Here is a 22,175-nt window from a genome sequence, read left to right on the forward strand (position 1 = left end):
TGTAACCTCTGCAACAATGAGATGCCCTCCACTCCAGACTCAATTTGATTGCCCTTTCCTGGTGTTTCCACACGTTTAAAGTTGTCATCTCTCCCAGGGTCTACGTGACGTGATCAATACTCATCCTCTTTAAGTGTGAGACCGACTCAGAGCTGCTCCGGTCTGTGATGGAATACATCATTTGGAAACCATCGGCCCATTTAATGGAACTCTAGCAGAGGCATAGCACTTTTGGGAGCATACGCCAGTTTGTTTTGTTCTCTACAGTTGTTAGAATGGTATGGGGGTCTGGTTGTTTGAGCCTGAGAGTAATCGTCCTCTTTGGGTTTATAGAGGCCTGACACAAGGGCAGAGAGAAACAAATCCCCAAAACAGTAAAAATATAGACTTAATTCTGAGGTCGATTAAAGCCGAGAGGATGATGACCTCAGTCTCTGGATAGTACCTTGTTGGCTGTGTCCAATATTTCAAAATCGATGGTCTCCTTGTCCACAGTTTTCCAACACCTGTAAATTACTCCTGTATGAGAACACCACAGACAGAATGCTGTCAGCCTAATATAGTCAAGTGACAACTTGCATAAGGGACAGTAAAATTAGATGCAGTCTTTACCCTTTTGAACCGCTTGGTGATGTATCTAACACACAGGGGTGAGGTTCAAACAAAGCAGACCATGAGCACTCAGGTATTTTAAATATTTCCTCAATATTTGCTCAGGTTTTCAGCTCACAGTCCAGTCCATCCATTGCCTTCATTTCCCTTTTCAAAATGAAACAATCTGTAAGGGTGCGCCCCTTCCAAGTCTCATTAAATTGATTTGATTCATTGCTGTTGATAGCCAAGCATGCTGTGCGATGGAGACAGCTTGGCCTTTTCACCGTTAACTCAAACAAACCTTTGATATGGCAAATTAACTTTCTATCAAAGAGTTTTTGGAATGAACTTTAAACTGTATCGTTTCAAAAAAAATAGTTGTGCATAGTTATGCGTATAATGATTAAAATAAATGAACCAGTCATTTACACATGTATTTATTGGAGCATATACATCTTGTACACCACACCCTGCCCTCTTTTTTACAAATTAATTAAAAATGAAAAGCTGAAATGTCTTGAGTCAATAAGTATTCAACCCGTTTGTTATGGCAAGCCTAAATAAGTTCAGGAGTAAACATTTGCTTAACAAGCCACATAATAAGCTGCTGGATTCACTCTGTGTGCAATAATAGTGGTTAATATGATTTTTGAATGACCACTTAATCTCTTTACCCCACACATACAATTATATGTACGGTCCCTCAGTTGAGCAGTGAATTCCAAACAGATTCAACCATAAAGACCAGGGAGGTTTTCCAATGCCTCGCAAAGAGGCACCTTTTGGTAGATGGATAAAAATAAAATAAAAAGCAGACATTGAATATCCCTTTGAGCATGGTGAAGTTTTTAATTACACTTTGGATGGTGTATCAATACACCCAGTCACTCCTGAGTGGTGCAGCGGTCTAAGGCACTGCATCTCAGTGCTAGAGGCATCACTACAGACCCTGGTTTGATCCCAGACTGTATCACAACCGGACGTTATTGGGAGTCCTATTGGGGCGGCGCGCAATTGGGGCTCAGTGCGTGCTGAGCTCAGTGTTCTTAACTGACTTGCCTAGTTAAATAAAAGTTAAATTTAAAAAAAGATACAGGTGTCCTTCCTAACTCAGTTTACTGGATCGGAAGGAAACCGCTCAGGGATTTCACCGTGAGACTGGTGACTTTAAGAGTTTAATGGCTGTGATAGGAGAAAACTGAGGATGGATCGAACACATTGTAGTTACTAAGCTAAATGACAGAATGAAAAGAAGGAAGCCTGTACAGAATACAAATAATCCAAAACATGCACTTTAAAAAAAATCTTATTGAATCAAGCCCTAAGAACGGACACATCTCTCAACATGCTCACAACCCGCCAAATACAGTATTTGAGTAGAATTTGACTTGCACCATTTTTTTCCCTGTATCCAAATGTTTATCATTTGGATCCAATTGCATGTTGTGAGCATGTTGAGAAAAAAAGTATTAACCCCTCCACCACCACCCCTCTTTGGAGGAGAAATATATATTTCAAAGTTTTTTTTACAGCTTTTCTGCTACATATACATACATTTTACATATACATACAAATCCAACACAACACATCACTGAGTACCACCATATTTTCAAGCATGGTGTTGGCTGCATCATGTTATGGGTATGCTTGTCATCAGAAAGGACTACAGAGTTTTTTAGGATACACATTTAATTATCAATAAATTTGCAAACATGTTTTCACTTTGCCATTAGCGGGTATTGTGTGTAGATGGGTGAGAAAAATAATGAATCCAACAACAAAATGTGGAATTAGCCAAGGGGTATGAATACTTTCTGAAACTGTACATCTACACCTACTAAAACCTATATTATCACAAAATCATCTTTCTTTCTGCTTATACAGAATCTGGTGTCAACCACTTCTCTATTGCTGGCAGTGTCTCTGTGGAACATAGTGTTTTCCCTGTTGATTCTGAGCATGCAGACCTAGCTGAAGTGACTAAGAATGAGCTCCTGGAGGATTCGGACTGCCTCCGAGTCCACAGCCTCTGGCTTTCGACTGCCGTCGTCTGACTGGTCTGGTATATCAGTCCTCTCAAACGTCCAGGCATCCAAGCCTGATTGCAATGACATGTTGTGCAAGACGCAGCAGGCCAGAATGATGCGAGAGCACTTCTCAGGTGAGTACTGAAGGTAGCCTTTGGACCCATCCAGGCAACGGAAACGGGTTTGAATGGCCCTGAACGTGCGGTCCACAATGTCATGAGTGGCAGTATGAGCCAGGTTGTATCGAAAGTCTGCTGAAGTTTCTGGGTACTGGACAGGTGTCATCAGCCATTTCTTTAAAGGATAGTGGCAGTCTCCTACAAGAAAAGGCATGGCTAGGTTAGACATTATGAAAGAGGGAAGCTTGAAGAGCAAGACAATACTTTTTTTTAAAGTGTTTAACAATGAAAGTTTAAAATGGAAGATTATCAGCTATATTACCTAATAACCAGCCTTTGTGAATTTCCTGCTCTTCCAATTCCTTGTACACTGAAGACTGTTGAAATATGCAGTTATCCTGTAAGCTGCCAGGCCAGTTAGTCTCTGCACTGAGCAAAAGTCCCCTGGCATCACACACAAGTTGACAGTTTATTGAATGGAAGCCTTTCTTATTGACATATGAAGAATCATCTGCATTGGGTGCCTTAATGGCTATATGGGCACAGTCTACAACCCCCATGACGTTAGGTATTCCTGCTACCCTGAAAAACTCCTCTTTGGATTGCTGTTTTGTGGCTTCCTCTCTCATGAATCCTATGCACTCTGGAGCTTTCTCAACCAGTGCCTTGGTTGCATTTGTCACACAGCGACTCATGGAAGCCTGGCTAATGCCAATGGCATCTCCCATCCTCGTCTGGAAGTATCCTGAGGTATAGAATCCTAAAGCAGCAAGAATCTGAACTTCTGGGCTGATTGCTCGAGACCGTTGCGTACATCGTGATAAAGTGTCACGATGTAGATCCACCGGGTAGTAGATGAAATATCGAGGGAATCCAAATGTTGTTAATAGGAACTAATCTGAAACAGTCTCTATATCAAACCTGTCGAGAAATGTATGTCCACGACCATGGAGCAGCAGGTCACAATCCAGAATGGCTATTTGTGTAGCCATTTCGTTATGTATATTCTGTAGGGGGAATGCCCCATTTTTGAATGCATCAAAACAGAGCCTTGTGTTTTCAGCATGGTCTGTTTCTTTCAATATTATGTTTTGGTCTGATATGCTTAATCTCTAACCAAATGTCCAGTTAGATAAGTCGGAGATAGTCTCTACTTGATATAAAGATGATCGGTGTTCTTTGTTGTATTGCTAGCTAGCATTAAGGCTTGCGGCTAGCCTAGCAATTTCCTTATCAGACATTTAGTTGGGAACAGTGAAGCAGAGTCACCCAAGATGGTGCTAACTTAGAATAATACGAACTATAAATATCATTCATTATAAAAAAATATTTGAAAAACACGTCGAATTTGAACCTACCGGCGTTTGTTGTTATTGTCGTTGTGACTCTTCTGCGCAAAGTACACTGCGCATGTCACTTTTCTGATATCTAGCAAAAATATGTGAGACGCAGTTTCGAGTTTAAAACAAACAAATTAACGTAATTATTGTTTTCAAAACAACTTGTACTGTGTTTTTATTGATATTAAAACACTGAAATGACGATAGATGGGATTTTGCACATTTTATAGACCACAGCGTTGGAGATGAAAGTGCTTCTCAAAATACAACTCTTTCGAGACACGTCATACCCTCAAAGAAAATAAACAAGAAATGGGCCAGGTGGTCAAGGCTGGTGTCCAAATAACATAATGCGACGGTGTAACTTAGCCAATATAAGAATATATAACATTTAGACATATAGGTAACCAGAACTACGTTTTTCAGTACGCTATCAGCGCAACATTGAAATTACATGTGAATTTCTGATGTGATGAGCTAAGTACGTGCATGCTAGCTAGCTAGCTATGTTGCTAAACGCGGTAATTAGCCATGCTATCAAATTAATTATCTAGATAGCTACCACCAATCTAGAATATTTTCTTGTCATTGACAGCCAATATGTTTTAGTCAAGTATTACCTAGCTAGAGTCGAAGTTAGCTCGCTGTTTTTTGTCAACACACACAAGCTTAATGTGGACACACTGGAGTTCTTAGCTAAGATGACTATAGAATGGGGCTAGACAAAATCTAGCATGGTTTTGACTGACACGCAATTGATATAGCCTGCCAACAGTTAGATTAATGTGGCTGTCCTTGCTCACCAGAATGTGTTTTTACATTACAAGGGCATTCCATGATGGACAGTGATCTAAGTCCTCAGGATAAAAAAGACTTGGACAAGTTCATAAAGTTTTTCGCTTTGAAGGTACTGTCTTTAATTATGCACAATATTGCCACAATTAGATTATCAAGCACTTTCTATAGTATTCCTGAGTTGATTAATTCACTGAGGTTGATCATTTCCTAATTTGTCATCAGACAGTACAGGTGATAGTCCAAGCTCGACTTGGGGAAAAAGTATGCACACGCTCCTTGTCTTCACCTACTGGCTCTGATTGGGTATGTCACAATTTATTCTTGTTCTTATTAATTTACCGGTGCCATTTTTTTTCCCTGAAAGAGTTGTAGATTCAAGTCTCATTAAACTAAATTATTTTCACCAGTTCAACCTGGCAATCAAAGATATCCCAGAAGTTACACATGAGTCAAAGAAAGCTCTGGCCGGGCAGCTTCCTGGCATCGAACGGTCCATGTGTGTTGAGATCTCCCTCAAAACCTCAGAGGTAAGATAGCACAGACTGGTGTCACAGACAGTTCTTGAGACCAGTGGTCTGGATCATTGGGCATTTGTTTGTCAATAAGTCCAAGTCACTGTAAAGGTTAGAAAAACATCATGTCTTTGTCATATTTTCCAGGGAGACTCGATGGAATTGGAGACATGGTGTCTCGAAATGAACGAGAAGTAAGTAATGAGGATAAGTTTAGCATTTTCTTATTTTTGTGCCCCAGGTTTTGTAGTTGCTTTTTACATTTCATGGACCGTAACACTCATTGTAAAATGTATGATTCTTTTTTTTGCAGGTGTGACAAAGATATTAAAGTGTCCTACACTGTCTATAACCGCATGTCATTACTGCTCAAGTCACTACTGGCTATCACAAGGGTAACCCCAGCCTACAAACTCTCACGAAAGCAAGGGCACGACTATGTCATACTGTACAGGTTTGTTTGTTTTATGGTATACAGATATGTGTTATCATTATTTTGACCAGTATTGCTAATGATGATGTATATCGTGTTAGTAAACAGTCTGACTAATAGATACATTCTTTTGCAGGATATATTTTGGAGAGGTTCAACTTACAGGATTGGGAGAAGGTAACCATGCCTGTTATATTATCTACAGTGCGTTCGGAAAGTATTCAGACCCCTGGACTTTTTCCACATTTTGTTATGTTACAGCCTTATTATAAAATTGATTACATTGCCCCCCCCCCCCCCCCCCCTCATCAATCTACACACAATACCCCATAATGACAAAGCAAAAATAGGTTTTTAGGATTTTTTGCAAATGTATAAAAAAAAAACTGAAATATCACATTTACATAAGTATTCAGACCATTTACTCAGTACTTTGTTGAAGCACCTTTGGCAACGATTACAGCCTTGAGTCTTCTTGGGTATGACGCTACAAGCTTGGCACACCTATATTTGGGGAGGTTCCCCCATTCTTCTCTGCAGATCCTCTCAAGCTCTGTCAAGTTGGATTGGGAGCGTCGCTGCACAGCTATTTTCAGGTCTCTCCAGAGATATTCGATCAGGTTCAAGTCTGGGCTCTGGCTCGGCCACTCAAGGAAATTCAGAGACTTGTTCCGAAGCCACTCCTACCTTGTCTTTCCTGTGTGCTTAGGGTCGTTGTCCTGTTGGAAAGTGAACCTTCACCCCAGTCTGAGGTCCTGTATGCACTGGAGGATGTTTTCATCAAGGATCTCTCTGTACTTTGCTCTGTTTCTGTCTCCCAGTCCCTGCCGCTGAAAAACATCCCACAGCATGATGCTGCCACCACCCTGCTTCACCGTAGGCATTCAGGCCAAATAGTTCAATCTTGGTTTCATCAGACCATAGAATCTTGTCCTTTAGGTGCCTTTTGGTAACTCCAAGAGGGCTGTCATGTGCCATTTACTGAAGAGTGACTTCTGTCTGGCCACTCTACCATAAAGGCCTGATTTGTGGAATGCTGCAGAGATGGTTGTCCTTCTGGGAGGTTCTCCCATCTTCACAGAGGAAATCTGGAGCTCTGTCAGAGTGACCATCGGGTTCTTGGTCACCTCACCGACGAAAGCCTTTCTCCCCCGATTGCTCTGTTTGGCCGGGCAGCCAGCTCTAGGAAGAGTCTTGGTCGTTCCAAACTTCTTTCATTTAAGAATGATGGAGGCCACTGTTCTTGGTGACCTTCAATGTAGCAGAAATTCTTTGGTACCCTTCCCTCGACACAATCCTGTCTCAGCGCTCTATGGACAATTCCTTCGACCTCATTGCTTGATTTTTGCTCTGACATGCACTGTCAACTGTAGGACCTTATATAGACAGGTGTGTGCCTTTCCAAATCATGTCCAATCAATTGAATTTACCAGCGGTGGGCTCCAAACAAGTTGGCAAAACATCTCAAGGATAATCAATGGAAACAGGATGCACCTGAGTTCAATTTCAAGTCTCATAGCATAGGGTCTGAATACTTACCTAAATAAGGTATTTCTGTTATTTATTATTTCATACATTTGCAAAGATTTCTAAAAACCTGTTTTTGCTTTGTCATTATGGGGTATTGTGTGTAGATTGATGAGGGGAAAACAATTATTTAATCCATTTTGGAATAAGGCTGTAACATATGATAACGTGGAAATAGTCAAGGGCTCTGAATACTTTCCGAACGCACTGTACACATTTTGTCGGTCGTTTGGGTCTTTGGAAGTGTTGTGTAGGGCTGTGAAGATTCTGATATTTGTTGTTTCTGAATGCTGTTTTTCAGCGTTCCAGACAGTGCGTGTAGGAGTTGTGGGAACTCCTATTGGAACCATCACCTTATCTTGTGCTTACAGGACAAACCTGGCCTTCATGTCCACCAGGTACAGAAACAGAAGTTGTTCACAGCACTGCATGTGCTCACTCAGCGGTCTCAAATGCACTGCCTGTAAAATCTGCTTCTGTTTTCTCATTTTCTTCCATATCCTCCTCATTCTCCACTGGTTTTATCTATACATTTATTCCTAATTCTATATTCATATTCTCACAGGCAGTTTGAGAGGACGGCTCCGATTATGGGCATAATCATTGACCACTTCGTTGAGCGCCCCTTTGGCAACGTGGGACACATGCATCCATGTAACTACAGGTTGGTTAGCCCGCGCCCAAACACCTATACCGACCCAATACAGATTTGTGCATGCCTATTATTTATGATCATCTTTAATGAAGTTCTAAAATAAAGGATTGTGTAATGACCCGGTCATGTTTGTTTGCCTTCCCTATACTCCAGAGCACCCGGAGAAGATGAAGGAGCATACAATGGGGTGGAGGATTCTCAGGAAGTGTGCACCACGTCCTTCTCCACTTCTCCACCCTCACAAGTACGTATGTCACTGCTTAGCAAAGTCAAACTTTGCAACTGTGCAAATTTCGCAAACGTGTAACTTCATATGTGGTGTCCACGGTGAGATTTGTGACTGACTTCACTACCAAAAGGGTCAGGTGTTTTCTTAAGCTATTTTGTCCCTGCACCGCGTTCAAATAGATATGCATATTCAAACATTTGACCTATATTGATGACCATACATCCAACTGTTGTGTAGTTGTGTATCTATCTGGTGGTTTGCTATTCTCATACCCAAAGCTCATGTCACAATTCTGGCAGTGGGAAAGCACTGTGTTGGAGACATTACCAAGCCCCCGTACCAAATGGGTCCTCTCCGTTTTTCCGTATAGGTGCTTTAATTTCTTAGCCCCTTTCTCTCCCTCTTTCTGTGCTGTCTGTGTAGTGCGTGTTCACTGTACATAAGGCACATTTAAAGACCCCTAAACCTGCAGTGATGGAAACTCTGAAATGACCCATGATGGGCCTGGCCTTCTCACACCAAGTGAGTCTTGTCTGTGTGGGCATGTATCTCACTCACTCACAATGCCTGAGGTGTTCCAGGACTATTTGGCCTGTCTTCAGATACCTCTTTAAAAGTAATAGAAGTATAGAACGCTTAAAAGCAAATCAATGAAGCAATCAAATGGGACATCTCTTTATCCCTTACATTAGGGTGTCCAATCAAAAACACATCTTTTGACCCAATGGGTAAAATAATATGTGTGTTGTGTAGATACTCCTCTAATAAAACCAATGGTCCTGACCTCATCTCTCTATAATAATCAGTTCAAAAGTTATCGGTGTTGTTAACCCTTGTAGAATGGACTAAAACAATGGAGGCCAGAACACAAAAAAGTGGTAAAAAAATCAGGACAATTGCATTGAGTCAGCTATGCTGGGTTTTGTGCAAGAAATAAGGCTACTGTGGCTACCTGGCAGGCTCACTTTCCCATTGAACTCATCTTTCTTCAAATCCGCAGGACATAAAACAATATAGATGTAAGATGGACACCGATTTTGAGACATGACATGTAGAATTTTCATATTTTAGTATACCCTTTTCATATTCATTTGAAATTCCTGTTGTTTTTTTGCAGATTTCTCACAAAAACAAGTGTATCTCTGAAATGTCAACGGGGCACTGAGCGTTTTTCCAAGCTTTTCTTTTCCCAAAGCCTTTTAGATTTAATTCAGCTCGTGTCGGGCTAATTGTGCTTTTTGCCACCCATGGAAACAACTTTGAAAGACAAGGACCACAAAATGTAAAATGCTCAAAAGTTGTTACGAGAAACCTTCCGTCGCTAGGTCAACAGAGCTCTGTGCGTATTATCGTATGTATAATGTTAAGAAATCCAACATTTTGTAATGTAATGTTAACGATATGTTAGAGAGACTCCACTGAACGATTCAGAACATGAATAATCATGTTTGTCTTGGTAAAAAGCTATTTTATAACCTGCGGAAGTGCTTATGTAATTGACTACATTATCTACGGACTGCCCTAGGATTCCTAACCTTAATCCTTTCCACATGGTTACATTGGTTTGCTGACGAGGATTCCTTAACAAGTAGTTAGTCATCACATAAATATGTTTAATAGATTATCACGTTCATTGTCAGGGTAAGTCAAATCTGTTTAGAAGAGCCGTGCTTAAAACGTTTACCCTGTCCTCTGTAATGCTATAGTTTCTAAATCCTGCTGCCCGCCTCCCATCAGCCCATTTCTCCTCTGTGGATTCATTCATGTTTTAGCTCGCTCTCTTTTCTTTCTTTCTTTTGCTCTTTCTCGCTGTCTCTTCCTCTCTCTCTCTCACTCTCTGTTTCTCTCGCTCTCTCTCGCTGTCTTTCTCACTCTCTGTCTCTGTCACTCTCTTTCTCGCTCTCTCTCTCGCCCTTTCTGTCTCTGTCGCTCTCTTTCTCTCTCTTTCTCGCCCTTTCTCTGTCTCTCTCTGTCTCTCTTTCTCGCTCTCTCTCTTTCTCGCCCTTTCTCTCTCTCTCGCTCTCTCTCAGCTCTACTGCTCTCGTCTTTCTTATCAGTCTCCTGTGCTTGTTGGAGCTGCTGACTTCTGCCACCCCTCCACCTTAAACGCTGCCAACCCACACCAGGTAACCACCCAGGTGTTGAGCTAGTCAAATCACATTTTATTTGTCACATGCTTTGGAAACAATAGTTGCATATTAACAGTGAAATACTTACTTACCGGCCCTTCCCAACAATGCAGAGAGAGGGGGGAAAAAATAGCAAAATTATAGAAAAGTAATAATAAATACACATTGAGTAACGATGACTTGGTTATATACACGAGGTACCAGTGCCGGGGTACGAGGTAAATATGTACATACTGTATAACTAAGAATAAAGTGACTTGGCAACAGGATCAATAGCAAACAGTAGCAGCGGCGTATGTGATGAGTCAAAGTTAGTGCAAAGAGGGTCAGTGCCGATAGTCCAGGTACCTATTTAACTAACTACTTAGCAGTCTCATGGCTTGGGATCGAAGCGGTTCACGGTCCTGTTGGTTCCAGACTTGTTGCATCGGTACAGTCTATGACTTGGGTGGCTCGAGTCTTTGACCATTTGTAGGGCCTTCCTCTGACACCGCCTGGTATAGAGGTCATGGATGACGCCTTGCGGTCGGATGCCAAGCACTTTGCCATACCAGGCGGTGACGCAGCCAGTCAAGATGCTCTAAATGAATAGATTTGAGGGCCAACGAGGGAAACAAAGCTTTGTACTGGTGTTTCAACATGACTCAGCCAGTGCCAACTATGGCCTTTCACACGTCCTATGTAGATGGGAGTTCCAGGGAAGGAGGGCGGCGTACCCCAGCAGGTGCCTGTGCAGCCTTGTCATGGAGCCCAGGCAGAGCATCGACGAGTGTCCTCATGCCCCCCTGCTGATCATGTTCCCGCCACGCCCTCCAGCAGGTAAACCCCAGTCTGCCATGACCCCCCCCCCGTGTGACAAAGCGAAGCACCCTGTGGAACTCAGGATCACCTTAGGTGACGCTTGCTTGGGAGAAACCTGTTTGTTACAGCTTTGCCGTGTGATCTTTCAAAGTGGTGAGGACGCAGAGACCTCGTCGAGGAGCGTTGGGGTGAAGAGTGGCTCTCCCTGGGGTGTACTGGAGACCACCTTCACCAGGAAAGTGGGTGCCTTTGTCAACAAGCCAGGCACACAGGTAGCGACAGCCCTTTTATGTCCTTGTTTAAGTACAAAGCTTAGATATTTATTCCTGGAAGTACCCATTCTTACGAGTAAAGGACATATTACCAGTGAGTGTTATACCCTTGTAATTACTGCAGTATTAATCTATGTCCATTGCAGGTAACCACGGCAAGCCTGGACTTACCATTTGCAGCGTTTGCTCCCAGAGCATATGACCTCGAGGAAAATGACCCTATGGTAAATCAATTATTCACATAAATAATTGTCAGCCTTAAGTAACTATTTTCTGGGATCTGGTTAGGAGTCATTTTAGTGCAGACGTGGTAATGATATTACCTCTCCTTTATCCAAGGTTCAGCCTCCGGAGTCCTCAGCCACGTCCTCTCCCCTGCAGGGCAGTTTGCACTCCCAAGGCTCTGGTGAGAGTGGAGGCCCGGCACAGGACGACTTTGTAATGGTGGACTTTGTAAGTACCCTGCCTTCGGTAACACGGATTGCTCTGTTTTGTTTTCCAGAGGAGAACAGAGACTACATTTTAGTCAAGGACAGATAGTAACTCAATCAATCTGACCCCATTTCTTTGTTGTATCAAATGCTGCTACAAACAAATGTCTGTTTATGTCTGTCAATTGTGGATGTTATCTGCAGAGGAAGAAAACGTTAATTTTCTTCATATAGAAAAGAGCACTACTTACGTCACTTAGCAGTGGTCATTAATGTGTCTGCATACTAGGTTCGATTTGCTCCTAGCAGAACTCGGCTAGACGAAGTGAATGTCTGTGCCTCACATCCTCCCTTTAAAGACCTTGGCTTGAAAAATTATTTTAAAAAGCAGCAATGGTACTGTTTGTCCCTCTTTAGATGCCGTAGCAGTATTCAAGATTACAGTATACAAGTTTTCAGTCGTAGTCTTGCAATTTTACAACTAACTGAGATGTGTGGTGCAGTATTTCTCAACTGAAACAATTTGCATGAAAATGAGTCCTCTCTCTCGTTGAACGACATCAAGCACTCCATTGAAGAATCCCTACTCTTGACCAGTCACCGGCGAAGGAGCGAAGACTTCGGCTACCAAACATCGGCTTGCCTCAGGAACATTTTTATTGTGTGCATATGTACAGCCGAAATAACCCTTGCCCAAAAGACCAACATTAACAAACTGCTTCAGACAGTTTTTATTTCTGACTTGTATCTGGGCTGTAGAGTGACCATGAGAAATTCAAATCCAAAACATCAAAGGCGAATGCGACAAAGCACATAGCAAAGACCTAATGAAAACCAAAATCGATCAAAGGAGCTGGCTTTTTAAAGCAACAGAGGGAGAGATGTCAGCTTTGAACATTTTAGATAAACGCTTCTGATGTCGAGAAAATGAAGCTTATGGGAATGAGCGTTCTTACTTCAAATCTCTGACCTCGGACCCCTTATCTTGTGGTTAACAGTTGAGAATGAATTAGGACTATGTTGCTGGGAAGAAAATGTTTTAAAAAACGGAACCTCTGAGAATAATATGTGCTGCTGACCAAAACAATCATAGGGAGAAGTCTGTTATTAAGGAAGGGGCTGTGACAGTTGTTGCCCTGCACATCTGATTGTGTTCTGCGTGCTCTGTTCTTCAGAAGCCTGCGTTCTCCAAGGATGACCTCCTTCCCATGGACCTTGGCACATTCTACAGAGAGTTCCAGAACCCCCCACAGCTCACCAGCCTCACTATTGATGTCAGTTCTCAGTCCATGGCAGAAGACCTGGTGAGACCTCTGACTCCCAAAGAGAGATGGTTTCTGTTTTGTTGCCAGGTTGGGGGGTGTTGTCTATGAAGTGGTCCTGTTGGAATTTAAACGGCTTACAGATAGTAGTGAAAGGGGAACATAGTAGTTACCATTATATTATTTACTGTGTGTTTGAATGTCTCTTTTCTGTGGTGCTTTTTAGTCTAATAAATCAATATCTTAGTCATTCTATGTTTGTAATGATGTTGTTCATTTTCCCTACAGGACTCTCTTCCTGAAAAACTGGCAGTATACGAGAAGAACATTGATGAATTTGATGCATTTGTGGACACATTGCAGTAGGGATAGAAATGGATCCACTGTCTGCAATGACAAATGATCCCATTTAGTCCATCTGCAAGGTCCTGTTGTCTTTCAAGCTTGTTTGCATTCAGCCTGTGTATGCCTGTTCTTTCTTCTCGTAGTTTAAATTCCTTATTGATTTGTAATCAGAATGTTTCTCTTCAAACCTCACTGGTTGATGTATTGTAGAGTAAGAGAGCCTGTACCCAACAACCGAAGACATCTTTAAAAAAGAAAAAAGTTGCACCGTTTCTTTTCTGACGTGAATAACTGCAACATAACTCAACACATTTGCTTTAGTGTTGAGCAGACTGTGTCGTAATGTAAATACCAGATCCCCTCTCACCTTGCTGTTATAGAGCTTAACACGTAATAATTAAGACGTTCAGTTCATCAAAGCTGTTGTCTAAAGGTCATGAGGCGTTGGATTATTGCTGTCCCGTGTGACACTGAGAACGCTCATAGCAACTTTGCAGCCAGGCGTGGCCATGTTTTAGTAGATAGGAAGAAGCTATGTATGGAAATTGATCAATAGTAGTGAATCTATATCCAAGAAACGGAAAACATGCTGTGTAGCTGAATCTGTATGTTGAAAGAGAAGTTCCTGTGGTTGTTTTTTTGTAAATGGGGAGAAGAGTTGTCTTCTGCTTTCCTTCTCTAGATGACCAACTTTAGGCCATACATCACTGTGTGTCACTACAAATGATGTACAGTCACTGCTCACCTCTGAATCGCCATATAAAGCAAGCTTCCCTTTTCCCTATCTGTAAAGAGGGTAAACATTATTTGCACTTTCAATGTATCAATCTTAAGTCATCTTGATTTCCCCCAACGCTTGAATATACAGTAGCATGGTCATGTGTAATACATTTGATCTCAAATGGCCTATTTTGTATTATGGGAAAGGAATAAGCCAGAGGCCCTATATATTTCTGATTGTGGTCATTTGTGATTTATACCAGCACAACACGAGGGATCGTATTCGTCGTCCTTCTTGAAGCTTTTAAAATACAATAGAGCATCAATACACTTGTCACGTGAGTACGCTCCTCCACACATCTGAATAAATCAAATGAAGGCACTTTTAACCATCACCTTTTATTTATACTTTATATTCACAACATATAAAAAATGATTGCAGTAAAATACTCAACGAGAAATTTCATTTTCACTGTAGCAACCAGGAAATACTATTATTTGACAATACAGATAAACAGTACAATAAAGGTGGGACAAACGGGCACAATTTTTTTAAGGAGATATGACTGGAGTTGGTTCCTCGCCTGTTTGTTTCCTTAAGGCACACAGACGCAAAATGGGGTTGTAAAGGCTCTACTAAGCCACTGATCCGCATGTCAATGCAATTGTTTCATTGACATGACCAGGAAGTTTTCATACACCGTAAACAAATTAATTTTAATAATAGACAAAACATCGAAGCACAACAGAACTCTTACTTATTCCGTCTTAACATTAGCACGGTTCTCGTTCAGGATATGTTCATTACAAAGTCATTCAGGATTACAAAGCACAGGAGCTGTACCCCCAAAAGTTTGGCCATTGCAAATGGAAAAAATGTTAAGGTAAAAAAAAGTATCTAAATGGAACCATCTTAGTGTTCTCCAATGCAACCATAATTCTTTGGTTGAGTTGAATTTAGTATTGAACAAAATGCAACGACCGTCAATAAAATGAGCAAAATAAGGCAGAGAAACAACTCGCCTCACAGTAAACAAATGAAATACAGCAGAGCCTGAGAGCCCCCAGGTCTGTAAGTACACAGCATTTCAGTCTATCCATAATTAGAAGCCCTTCTAATACCCCTTACTGACTTTAAGGCTACAGAAAGATATTTTGCCAGCAATGACATTAGCCTTCAGTCTTTACAGAGGGATGGTGATGTTCAAGGAATAACTGCTGTAAGTAGAGTAATAAAACACAAATGAAAGTAGAATATGTGTCATGAAAAGACTGTCCTGCATTGAGAAAGCTAATCAGGCTTAACATGAAATGTAGAAGTTAAATGATTAAGAATAGTTTATTTTATAGTTGACCTGTACAAAATGATCAAACGTAATGCAGCAGAAAGGAACAAAGGCTTGCTGGATATGTTTAAAGGGGATACCAGTATGTTTTGTCAGATGAGTAAACATTTAAAAAGTAAGGCGATATGTGACCCCCCCCCGAAAAAAACGTAAATACACATGGTTTTATTTAGCTATATACTCTGTAGCTTTACACATAACCATGATTCTTAAACAAGTTGTGGCAAAATATAAACTCCCGATAGAATTGAGTACACTGGCTCACTGACTGCAGCGACCGATCATTTATGAAATTCGAAAATGATTTGTTCCAATGCAAATAGGACTTGACATACCAAGTAAATTAATATGAAATATATCTTGCTCCCCAGATACAAAACATTGCATAAATGTTCTCTGAAATCTGTACCATCAAAATAAATATTTGATATGATTCAAACCAGAACAGATGTGAACTGGTTTCGGTTATTCCAATTGTTTTAAAGTACCAAATCATGTACACTGTGTTGAACTTCTCCTGAGTGATAAGATATCTGGCGGAGACATTAAAGCCTTCTTCATACCGGACTTCTAACCCGACTTTTGGCATCTTCAATGGTTCGTCTCCCCTGTCTTTTTCCTCTCTCTGTGTCCTCAGTCACAATACACACATGCATTTGGCAACACTACTAGGGGACACTGGGAGAGACACAGTTACACTGTACTAGACCAATACAGAGACGGGGATTTAAACACCGAATGAATGGGGCGTGGTTAGAGATAGCTGTACAGGAGACGTCTTAGGGGGAAAAGACCTCGTAGTGTTGGTCCAACAGAGTTCTGGTGAAGTTATTGATGGGGCCGATGGCACTGAGTGTCATGGCAGCGTCTTGTCCCCATAGTAGGTTGGGTCCGAACACCACTGCCAGGTTGGTGTTGTTCATCTTGTTGATCTCACTCTGTGCGGACACCTACATGGGCAAGCATGCATGTTTGTAGAATATCAATAAGAAAATGACTCACTGGTTAATTTACACAAACTGGTAAGGGCCCGTGTCACCGGGCAGTACTAAAGGGCCAGTGTCACCGGGCAGTACTAAAGGGCCAGTGTCATCGGGCAGTACTAAATGCCCAGAATGATGCTTATTTAGACAGAACCATAGAACAACAGGCGTCCAAAGACAAAACAAGGAATGTATGCCCGAGCTTCTGATAAGTATTCAGCTGGGGATATGATACGACAGCAAACATACCTGCACCAGGAACTCAATGAGGAACTTCAGGGAGGTATAGTTCTCCTCGGGGAGCATTGCCAGCATGTTCTGGATCGCAGTCACTTTGGCACTGCTGTCAACATCTGAGGAATGAGCATAAAATAGACCCTTAACGTTACGTGGCTATGACTTAGAACTATCCTCTCAGGATTATGACCTACAAAAACAAATTGATAGCTTTAGCAACAAACATAAAAAATAGATCTCCATCTACTGTGTGGAGGATAAGAGAGAGTTCCCCAGACTTACTGTGGAAGTTGACAATGTCATTGTAGAGCTGGTATGTGAGGAGGGGCTCTGGTAGTTCTCTGAGGAATGTCTTGAGGATGACAGCTGCCAGGTGAACGTCCTCCATCTGGGAAAAACTCACCTCCTCACCTGCAGCCACAGACACACACAATCACAGAGCCATACAAATCCCACAGCTACAGCCAAAGAGATAAATGAGGTCTACCCAGGGACTTCATGAATTTTTAGACATTTGTTTAAGAGTAATGAGTGCAAATGCTTCACCCGAGTTATATCTGTGCTGAACATCTTTGACGAGCGTCACGTTGGCTGACCGCCGGAATATCCCCTCAATTTCAAGACCTAAGACAGGACCGAAAAAGGGGGAAACCATGAAAACAAAAACCTTTTGTAAAACAGAATCAATTAGCAGAATTATCCTTGTTTTGCAAGTCAAATACTAAATCCATGTCCAGTATCCATGAAATCGTCCAAAAAAAACGGATCAGAACAAAGACTCAAAAGTTTAACCCATCATCAAGAAAAATGACCACTGGTAAAAATATGCAAGAATGGTGCTTACCTTGTTCCATTAAGAAGGCCACAGTGTCTCGCATCACCAATGGAACTGCTTCGTTGTCAGAACTTCTCGCTCTTAGCCTTGACAAATCAACAACAACAAAAAAAACTGAAAATCTTTGAAACATCTTACGTATGTAACGTCAAGGTCGGATATTGAGGAAGTAGAGTCAAATAAAAAACAGCCCTCATCCAACTACCTACATCGGCAAGGAGACTCCAAACTGTTGATTGGGTAGTGGTGGACTGCGAGGGGGGGACATCTGGGCCTGAACTGATGGTTTCAGTGAGGCTCTGATTTTTTCATCATAGCTAATGGTTTGGGTGTGAGAAAGCAAAGTAAATGCACTTAACAAACTAGTCAGATATCACAAATAGACATCCTTTACGCGAGCGTGATCAATTCATTGGCAATGTTGAGATACAGTAGTTACATGAAACGTGTGTAAAAATGTTCTTACTCTCGCACCCGGGTGGGTATCACTAGCTGCTCACACTTAACAACGTCCTCCAGTTCACTCAGGTAGTTGATGTAGTTGATCTTTCGTCCAAACTTGAAGCTAGACAAGAAAGGAGACTCCATCACACATGGCAAACACTTTACAGTTGAAAGGAATAAAGAGCATCTCCTGGTGCTAGAATGCTAACCTGATGAGAGGCTTGAAGAGGATGAGAAGAGTCTTGATGAAGATGGTGGGGTGGACAATGTACAGTGCCTTGATGTTCTTCTTGTACCTGAAGAAAGCAGAGCAGTCAGCAAAAGTAAACTTGAATCGGTTCACTTGTTTGAGAAGTCAAGCCATAAGTACAAATAAAGCACATGGTACTTTTCATAGACATAAATATGGGTGAGGGCAAAGTCCACTTCCTCTTTGGCTTTAGTTTTCAGAGCTCTAGTGAAATGGAGTGCATCATCATTCATAGGTGAAAAAATGATCAAAATGTGCTTTGCGACTATGGTCTCCAGTGTCTGGCTGGAGGTAGGGTGGGACTCACTTCCTGTCAAATTCTCTGTAGGCGTCTCTCAGCCAGCTGAGAGATGGCTTGTTCTCACTGGTGAGGCCATTATGGAAGTAGATGAGGGTGTAGTCGCTCTCAACATACTGGTCTAGGGTAGCCTTCAGGTACCTGGATAATAGTATGATAGTTGAGAAGTCAATCCTCATCACTTATGAAAACACAACGACTATCGACTTGACTAGCAGCGGGGGAATCAAAGCACAACAAGAAGCTATTTATTAGACATTTGGCAGGATGAAAATGTCTCAGTAATCTCAAAACAACAACACCCACATCAGTAGCTTGTGGTGGTCCAGTTCGTGGTGGGGGGGCATCCGACAGGCGTTGAAGACAATCACCTTCCTGCCAAAGTTATCATCACCTTGACAGCAGAGTGAGAGAGGAAACAGTGTCAACTGGATTCAAGACTGAACAGGAAATCGAGGTCAGATAAGCTACACATGTAGAGACAAAGTTCTTACCTGCTACTTCGACAATCTGATGCCTGGCAATATCATAGTATGGGTGGTCCCAGGATAGGTGTGACCCCTCCCCCAACCGCTTGGATATGTCCGTCTCTGTTGACAGGAAAGGGGAAACATTCAACCACGTCACGCGTATCTCACTAGCTCATATCTTCGAGGGCAGAGTGCTCAGAATTTCACAACTCAATGTTTCGGCTCTGCCCCGTCACAGACAGTACTTGCTCACTGCTCAGGCACTCTTAGAATGAGTTTGCGAACACACTTTGAGCCTCTTCTCAATGCATACCAAAATAATTAGTTGGTCGAAACATTGCATTTTACAGGCTACCCCACACACACACGACTGCATTGTGTACTTAGTAAACCAAAGTCCTTTTCACAGAGTAAGTCACTAACATGCAGTTGCTCGAGGCGTGGTCAGACAGTGTGCTCTTCGTTTGATATCTCATAAGATGAACCCTTGTACCCTTCTCTTTCATCGTCCGTTCATTAATAACGATTCTGAGAATAATTCTAACTCTAAATCATGGTGCTGTAGATGCATCTATTAGTCACAAATAATGGCACAGTCCTCATCCTCCAATCAGACAAGGGGCTGGAGATCTGCTGTGAAAACAGAAATGAACCAGAAATTTGACTGTGCCTACAAATAGAATGCATAACTAATGTACGCACACTGCATCAGAGGGCAATATGCAATCAAGTTGTAATAATATGACACGAGTAACAAAAGGCTCACTGCATTGGGCTGTGAATAAGGCTCTCTTTTACTCTTCCCTTGGACTGATGACAGATTTACATAAAACTGCACGATTTTTAGGGAAATAACAGTGATAGCCCTACAACAACGTTCCATTTCTAAAAACTCAACTGATCTTACAACAGGCTGATTATTATCATATTACAAGGGCAAACATTTTGCCAGGAATGTGGCGTTTTAAAACAGTGATCTCACGATTTTGTTTTACTCAAGGGATTAGGTGGCTTATAGAACAATATAATTTTTTTACGCAATTCTCAAATTTCAGCAAGTTATTTTTATTTTTTTCATTGTTACCCAGCTGTCCACATCTGACAGCACAGAGAGGTCCAGCTGTCCTTCTAATAGCCTTTAGGTTCTTACCAGACTTGCTCATACTGGAGTCATCTGGGGGCCACAGCTTGTCCCCCATTGGAGACAGTTTGAGCTGGTCCAGGGCATTGCTGGGGGGATCATCTACTCCAAGGTCATCATTGAGGTCAACCAGAAGGTCTGAAGACATGGTGGTGAACTATGAGACTCCACACAGAACAAAATCTGGTCAGGTGCTCAGCCAGCCTCCTGTCACAGAAACAAGTGTGTTCGTCAACATCCATCCATAGATAAGGTGCTATCTCAGCAGTGGGATCACTTTCAGGATCTTTTTTTGCGTCTTCCTCAGAGTCCCTTCCCTATAGCTTAACTTAGACAAATAAAACAGCTAACAATTGTTTAACAGGCACAGATGCAAAAAAATGTAAGATGTCTTTTCTATTGTGCTTTGTGGTAAATTATCACTGCTATAATGGACCCTAGACACACAAACAAAAAAATACTTTAAAGCTGTACTGATACATCATAACTGCAGATGAGCCACTCCAATGGGGCCAGAAAGGACAATGCATGAAACATAGACTGAAGAAACAAATAGGTCTATAAACTCTTGTCCTTCACTCTTTTCAAAGTCCAACCTAAATGAAAAATAGACAAGGCCTAATTCACATCTGCAATCAGGTTAGCATTTGGTAATAATTTGAGGAGATGTCTGTGCAATGAAGCAACAATTGATTGGCTGGTTTGTTTGTGGAAGTTCTACACATTTCACACACACACACATTTTCGTATGAAATGACCCAATTTATCTTACAACACCACAGGGGCTGTGTTTGAAGAAGCAGCCTTGTTGTGTTACCCGTTCTTCGTTTTGTGGGAAGGCTCAAATACAGTCCTCCCCAGCTATGAGATGCAATATGCTCTGACATGTTGGTTCTTTAAAATATCACGACTGGAGTCAGAAACACATTCATGTATGCGCAGTCCACGTGAGGATAACTGCATTCAGGCAAAGTGCAATAATTGTATACATCTATAGTAGATAAACTAGCCAAAATATGGTATATTGCGAAACACTGCAACTGCCATATAGTTTAGCTACCGAAATAAGGTGATTCGTGTCTTAGAGAAACAGCTAACGTTACCCAAAACAAGGCTGCAATTTGTCCCGACTCCTCTAGTTAACTATTTAACGTATGCCCCATTACGCTGCGATGTCGAGATATATATATATATATATACATAAAAATAAAAAAAAACGTTAGCTAACGCCGGACGGTAACTTTACAGTAGTAGGTAACCTAGCTACTTAATGTTTTACAAATATCGATAGATTAAAACAAACGTTAGCTAGCTAACGCGTCAACTACCAGCAGCAGCTAACCTGTTTAACGGTGGTTAGCTAGCTACTTAACAATAGTTTAGCTAACAGCTTGTCAGCTAGCACGGTACAGTACGTTACCATTCGCCTCGGCTGGTTAGGCTAACGTTAACTATCTAACGAGGCTAATCCTCGGTTATATGAGGCTAATCCAAATGAGCTCGTCTCACGTTTATGTCCTAGCTAGCTATAGAACACGCAAAATACATTGATTCATTCAAACCTAAATCATTAAATTGGTGGATTTACCGTAAAAGCGAAATTGATCCCCGCTGAAAGGCTTGCTATAAGTTATCTCGCTAGGCTACCAACGTTAGCTAGGTCAGTGACAGCTGCTTGCTTCACAAGTCACAAACATCCGGTTTTCGTTCCGTGGGTGGAGAAGAGCTCCTTGCCTAGGCCACCACTCTTTCTGACTCCGAAACGAGACAGGGGCAAAGTGCTGTGTGAACTAGGCTTAGCTTTGATTAATGATAGCAGGTTCCAAACTTCCTGTCTGATAGCTCTCCAGCGGTGCTTGCTTTTACTTCATTAGATCTGTATCAAAACAATGTATGAAAAACCTTGTGTAACAACATGCAGAATTCTATTGGCAGTCTCAGATCTGAATTTAGTTTTGATTAATTTCTGTAAAAAGT

At 41.7% G+C, this 22,175-nt stretch overlaps 3 protein-coding genes across 8 annotated transcripts; 1 reads left to right on the forward strand and 2 right to left on the reverse strand.

Annotated features, from left to right (window-relative positions):
- Positions 1-1,015: 1,015 nt before the first annotated feature.
- LOC110506327 (putative nuclease HARBI1) lies at positions 1,016-4,164 on the reverse strand. The gene is made up of 3 exons (XM_021585876.3): positions 4,099-4,164; positions 3,063-3,184; positions 1,016-2,938 (listed from the first exon to the last, which is right to left on the reverse strand). Exon 3 carries the CDS (start codon positions 2,904-2,906, stop codon positions 2,562-2,564), a length of 345 nt encoding a protein of 114 aa, XP_021441551.3. The 5' UTR covers positions 2,907-2,938; positions 3,063-3,184; positions 4,099-4,164; the 3' UTR covers positions 1,016-2,561.
- Positions 4,142-16,114, forward strand: LOC110506324 (autophagy-related protein 13). 6 transcript variants are annotated; one of them, XM_021585870.3, is made up of 17 exons: positions 4,142-4,561; positions 4,908-4,987; positions 5,101-5,181; positions 5,286-5,405; positions 5,538-5,584; positions 5,704-5,844; positions 5,960-6,000; positions 7,652-7,748; positions 7,916-8,014; positions 8,159-8,249; positions 10,265-10,360; positions 11,049-11,182; positions 11,316-11,436; positions 11,583-11,660; positions 11,776-11,889; positions 13,043-13,171; positions 13,418-16,114. In XM_021585870.3, the coding sequence occupies exons 2-17, from the start codon at positions 4,916-4,918 to the stop codon at positions 13,493-13,495; spliced, it is 1,539 nt and encodes a 512-aa protein (XP_021441545.3). In that variant the 5' UTR covers positions 4,142-4,561; positions 4,908-4,915; the 3' UTR covers positions 13,496-16,114. The 6 variants fall into 6 exon arrangements, with proteins under 6 accessions (XP_021441545.3, XP_021441544.3, XP_090078088.1 ...); XM_021585869.3 differs by having other exon boundaries at positions 4,142-4,483; XM_021585871.3 differs by having other exon boundaries at positions 4,357-4,601.
- On the reverse strand, positions 14,578-22,093 carry LOC110506325 (rho GTPase-activating protein 1). Its single transcript, XM_021585874.3, has 13 exons — positions 21,787-22,093; positions 20,208-20,405; positions 19,082-19,177; positions 18,894-18,981; positions 18,597-18,728; positions 18,249-18,335; positions 18,062-18,160; positions 17,805-17,912; positions 17,605-17,681; positions 17,307-17,384; positions 17,043-17,171; positions 16,773-16,876; positions 14,578-16,490 (listed from the first exon to the last, which is right to left on the reverse strand). The coding sequence occupies exons 2-13, from the start codon at positions 20,344-20,346 to the stop codon at positions 16,320-16,322; spliced, it is 1,308 nt and encodes a 435-aa protein (XP_021441549.1). The 5' UTR covers positions 20,347-20,405; positions 21,787-22,093; the 3' UTR covers positions 14,578-16,319.
- Between the last annotated feature and the right edge of the window lie 82 nt (positions 22,094-22,175).

This window comes from Oncorhynchus mykiss, chromosome 26 (assembly GCF_057628025.1).
Source record: "Oncorhynchus mykiss isolate SJ-2025 chromosome 26, ASM5762802v1, whole genome shotgun sequence".
Lineage (NCBI taxonomy): Eukaryota > Metazoa > Chordata > Actinopteri > Salmoniformes > Salmonidae > Oncorhynchus > Oncorhynchus mykiss.

Bases quoted from the DNA above. Each gene is read 5' to 3' on its own strand.
- LOC110506325 (XM_021585874.3), bottom strand. From the start codon at position 20,346: ATGTCTTCAGACCTTCTGGTTGACCTCAATGATGACCTTGGAGTAGAT. The intron at 17,172-17,306 runs GTGAAGCATTTG...CTGTGGCTGCAG, and splicing joins TCAGCACAGATATAACTCGG to GTGAGGAGGTGAGTTTTTCC. The intron at 16,491-16,772 runs GTATGTTTGCTG...TTGCCCATGTAG, and splicing joins TCATTGAGTTCCTGGTGCAG to GTGTCCGCACAGAGTGAGAT.
- LOC110506324 (XM_021585870.3), top strand. From the start codon at position 4,916: ATGATGGACAGTGATCTAAGTCCTCAGGATAAAAAAGACTTGGACAAG. The intron at 6,001-7,651 runs GTAACCATGCCT...GCTGTTTTTCAG, and splicing joins ACTTACAGGATTGGGAGAAG to CGTTCCAGACAGTGCGTGTA. The intron at 11,661-11,775 runs GTAAATCAATTA...CCTTTATCCAAG, and splicing joins TCGAGGAAAATGACCCTATG to GTTCAGCCTCCGGAGTCCTC.
- LOC110506327 (XM_021585876.3), bottom strand. From the start codon at position 2,906: ATGACACCTGTCCAGTACCCAGAAACTTCAGCAGACTTTCGATACAAC.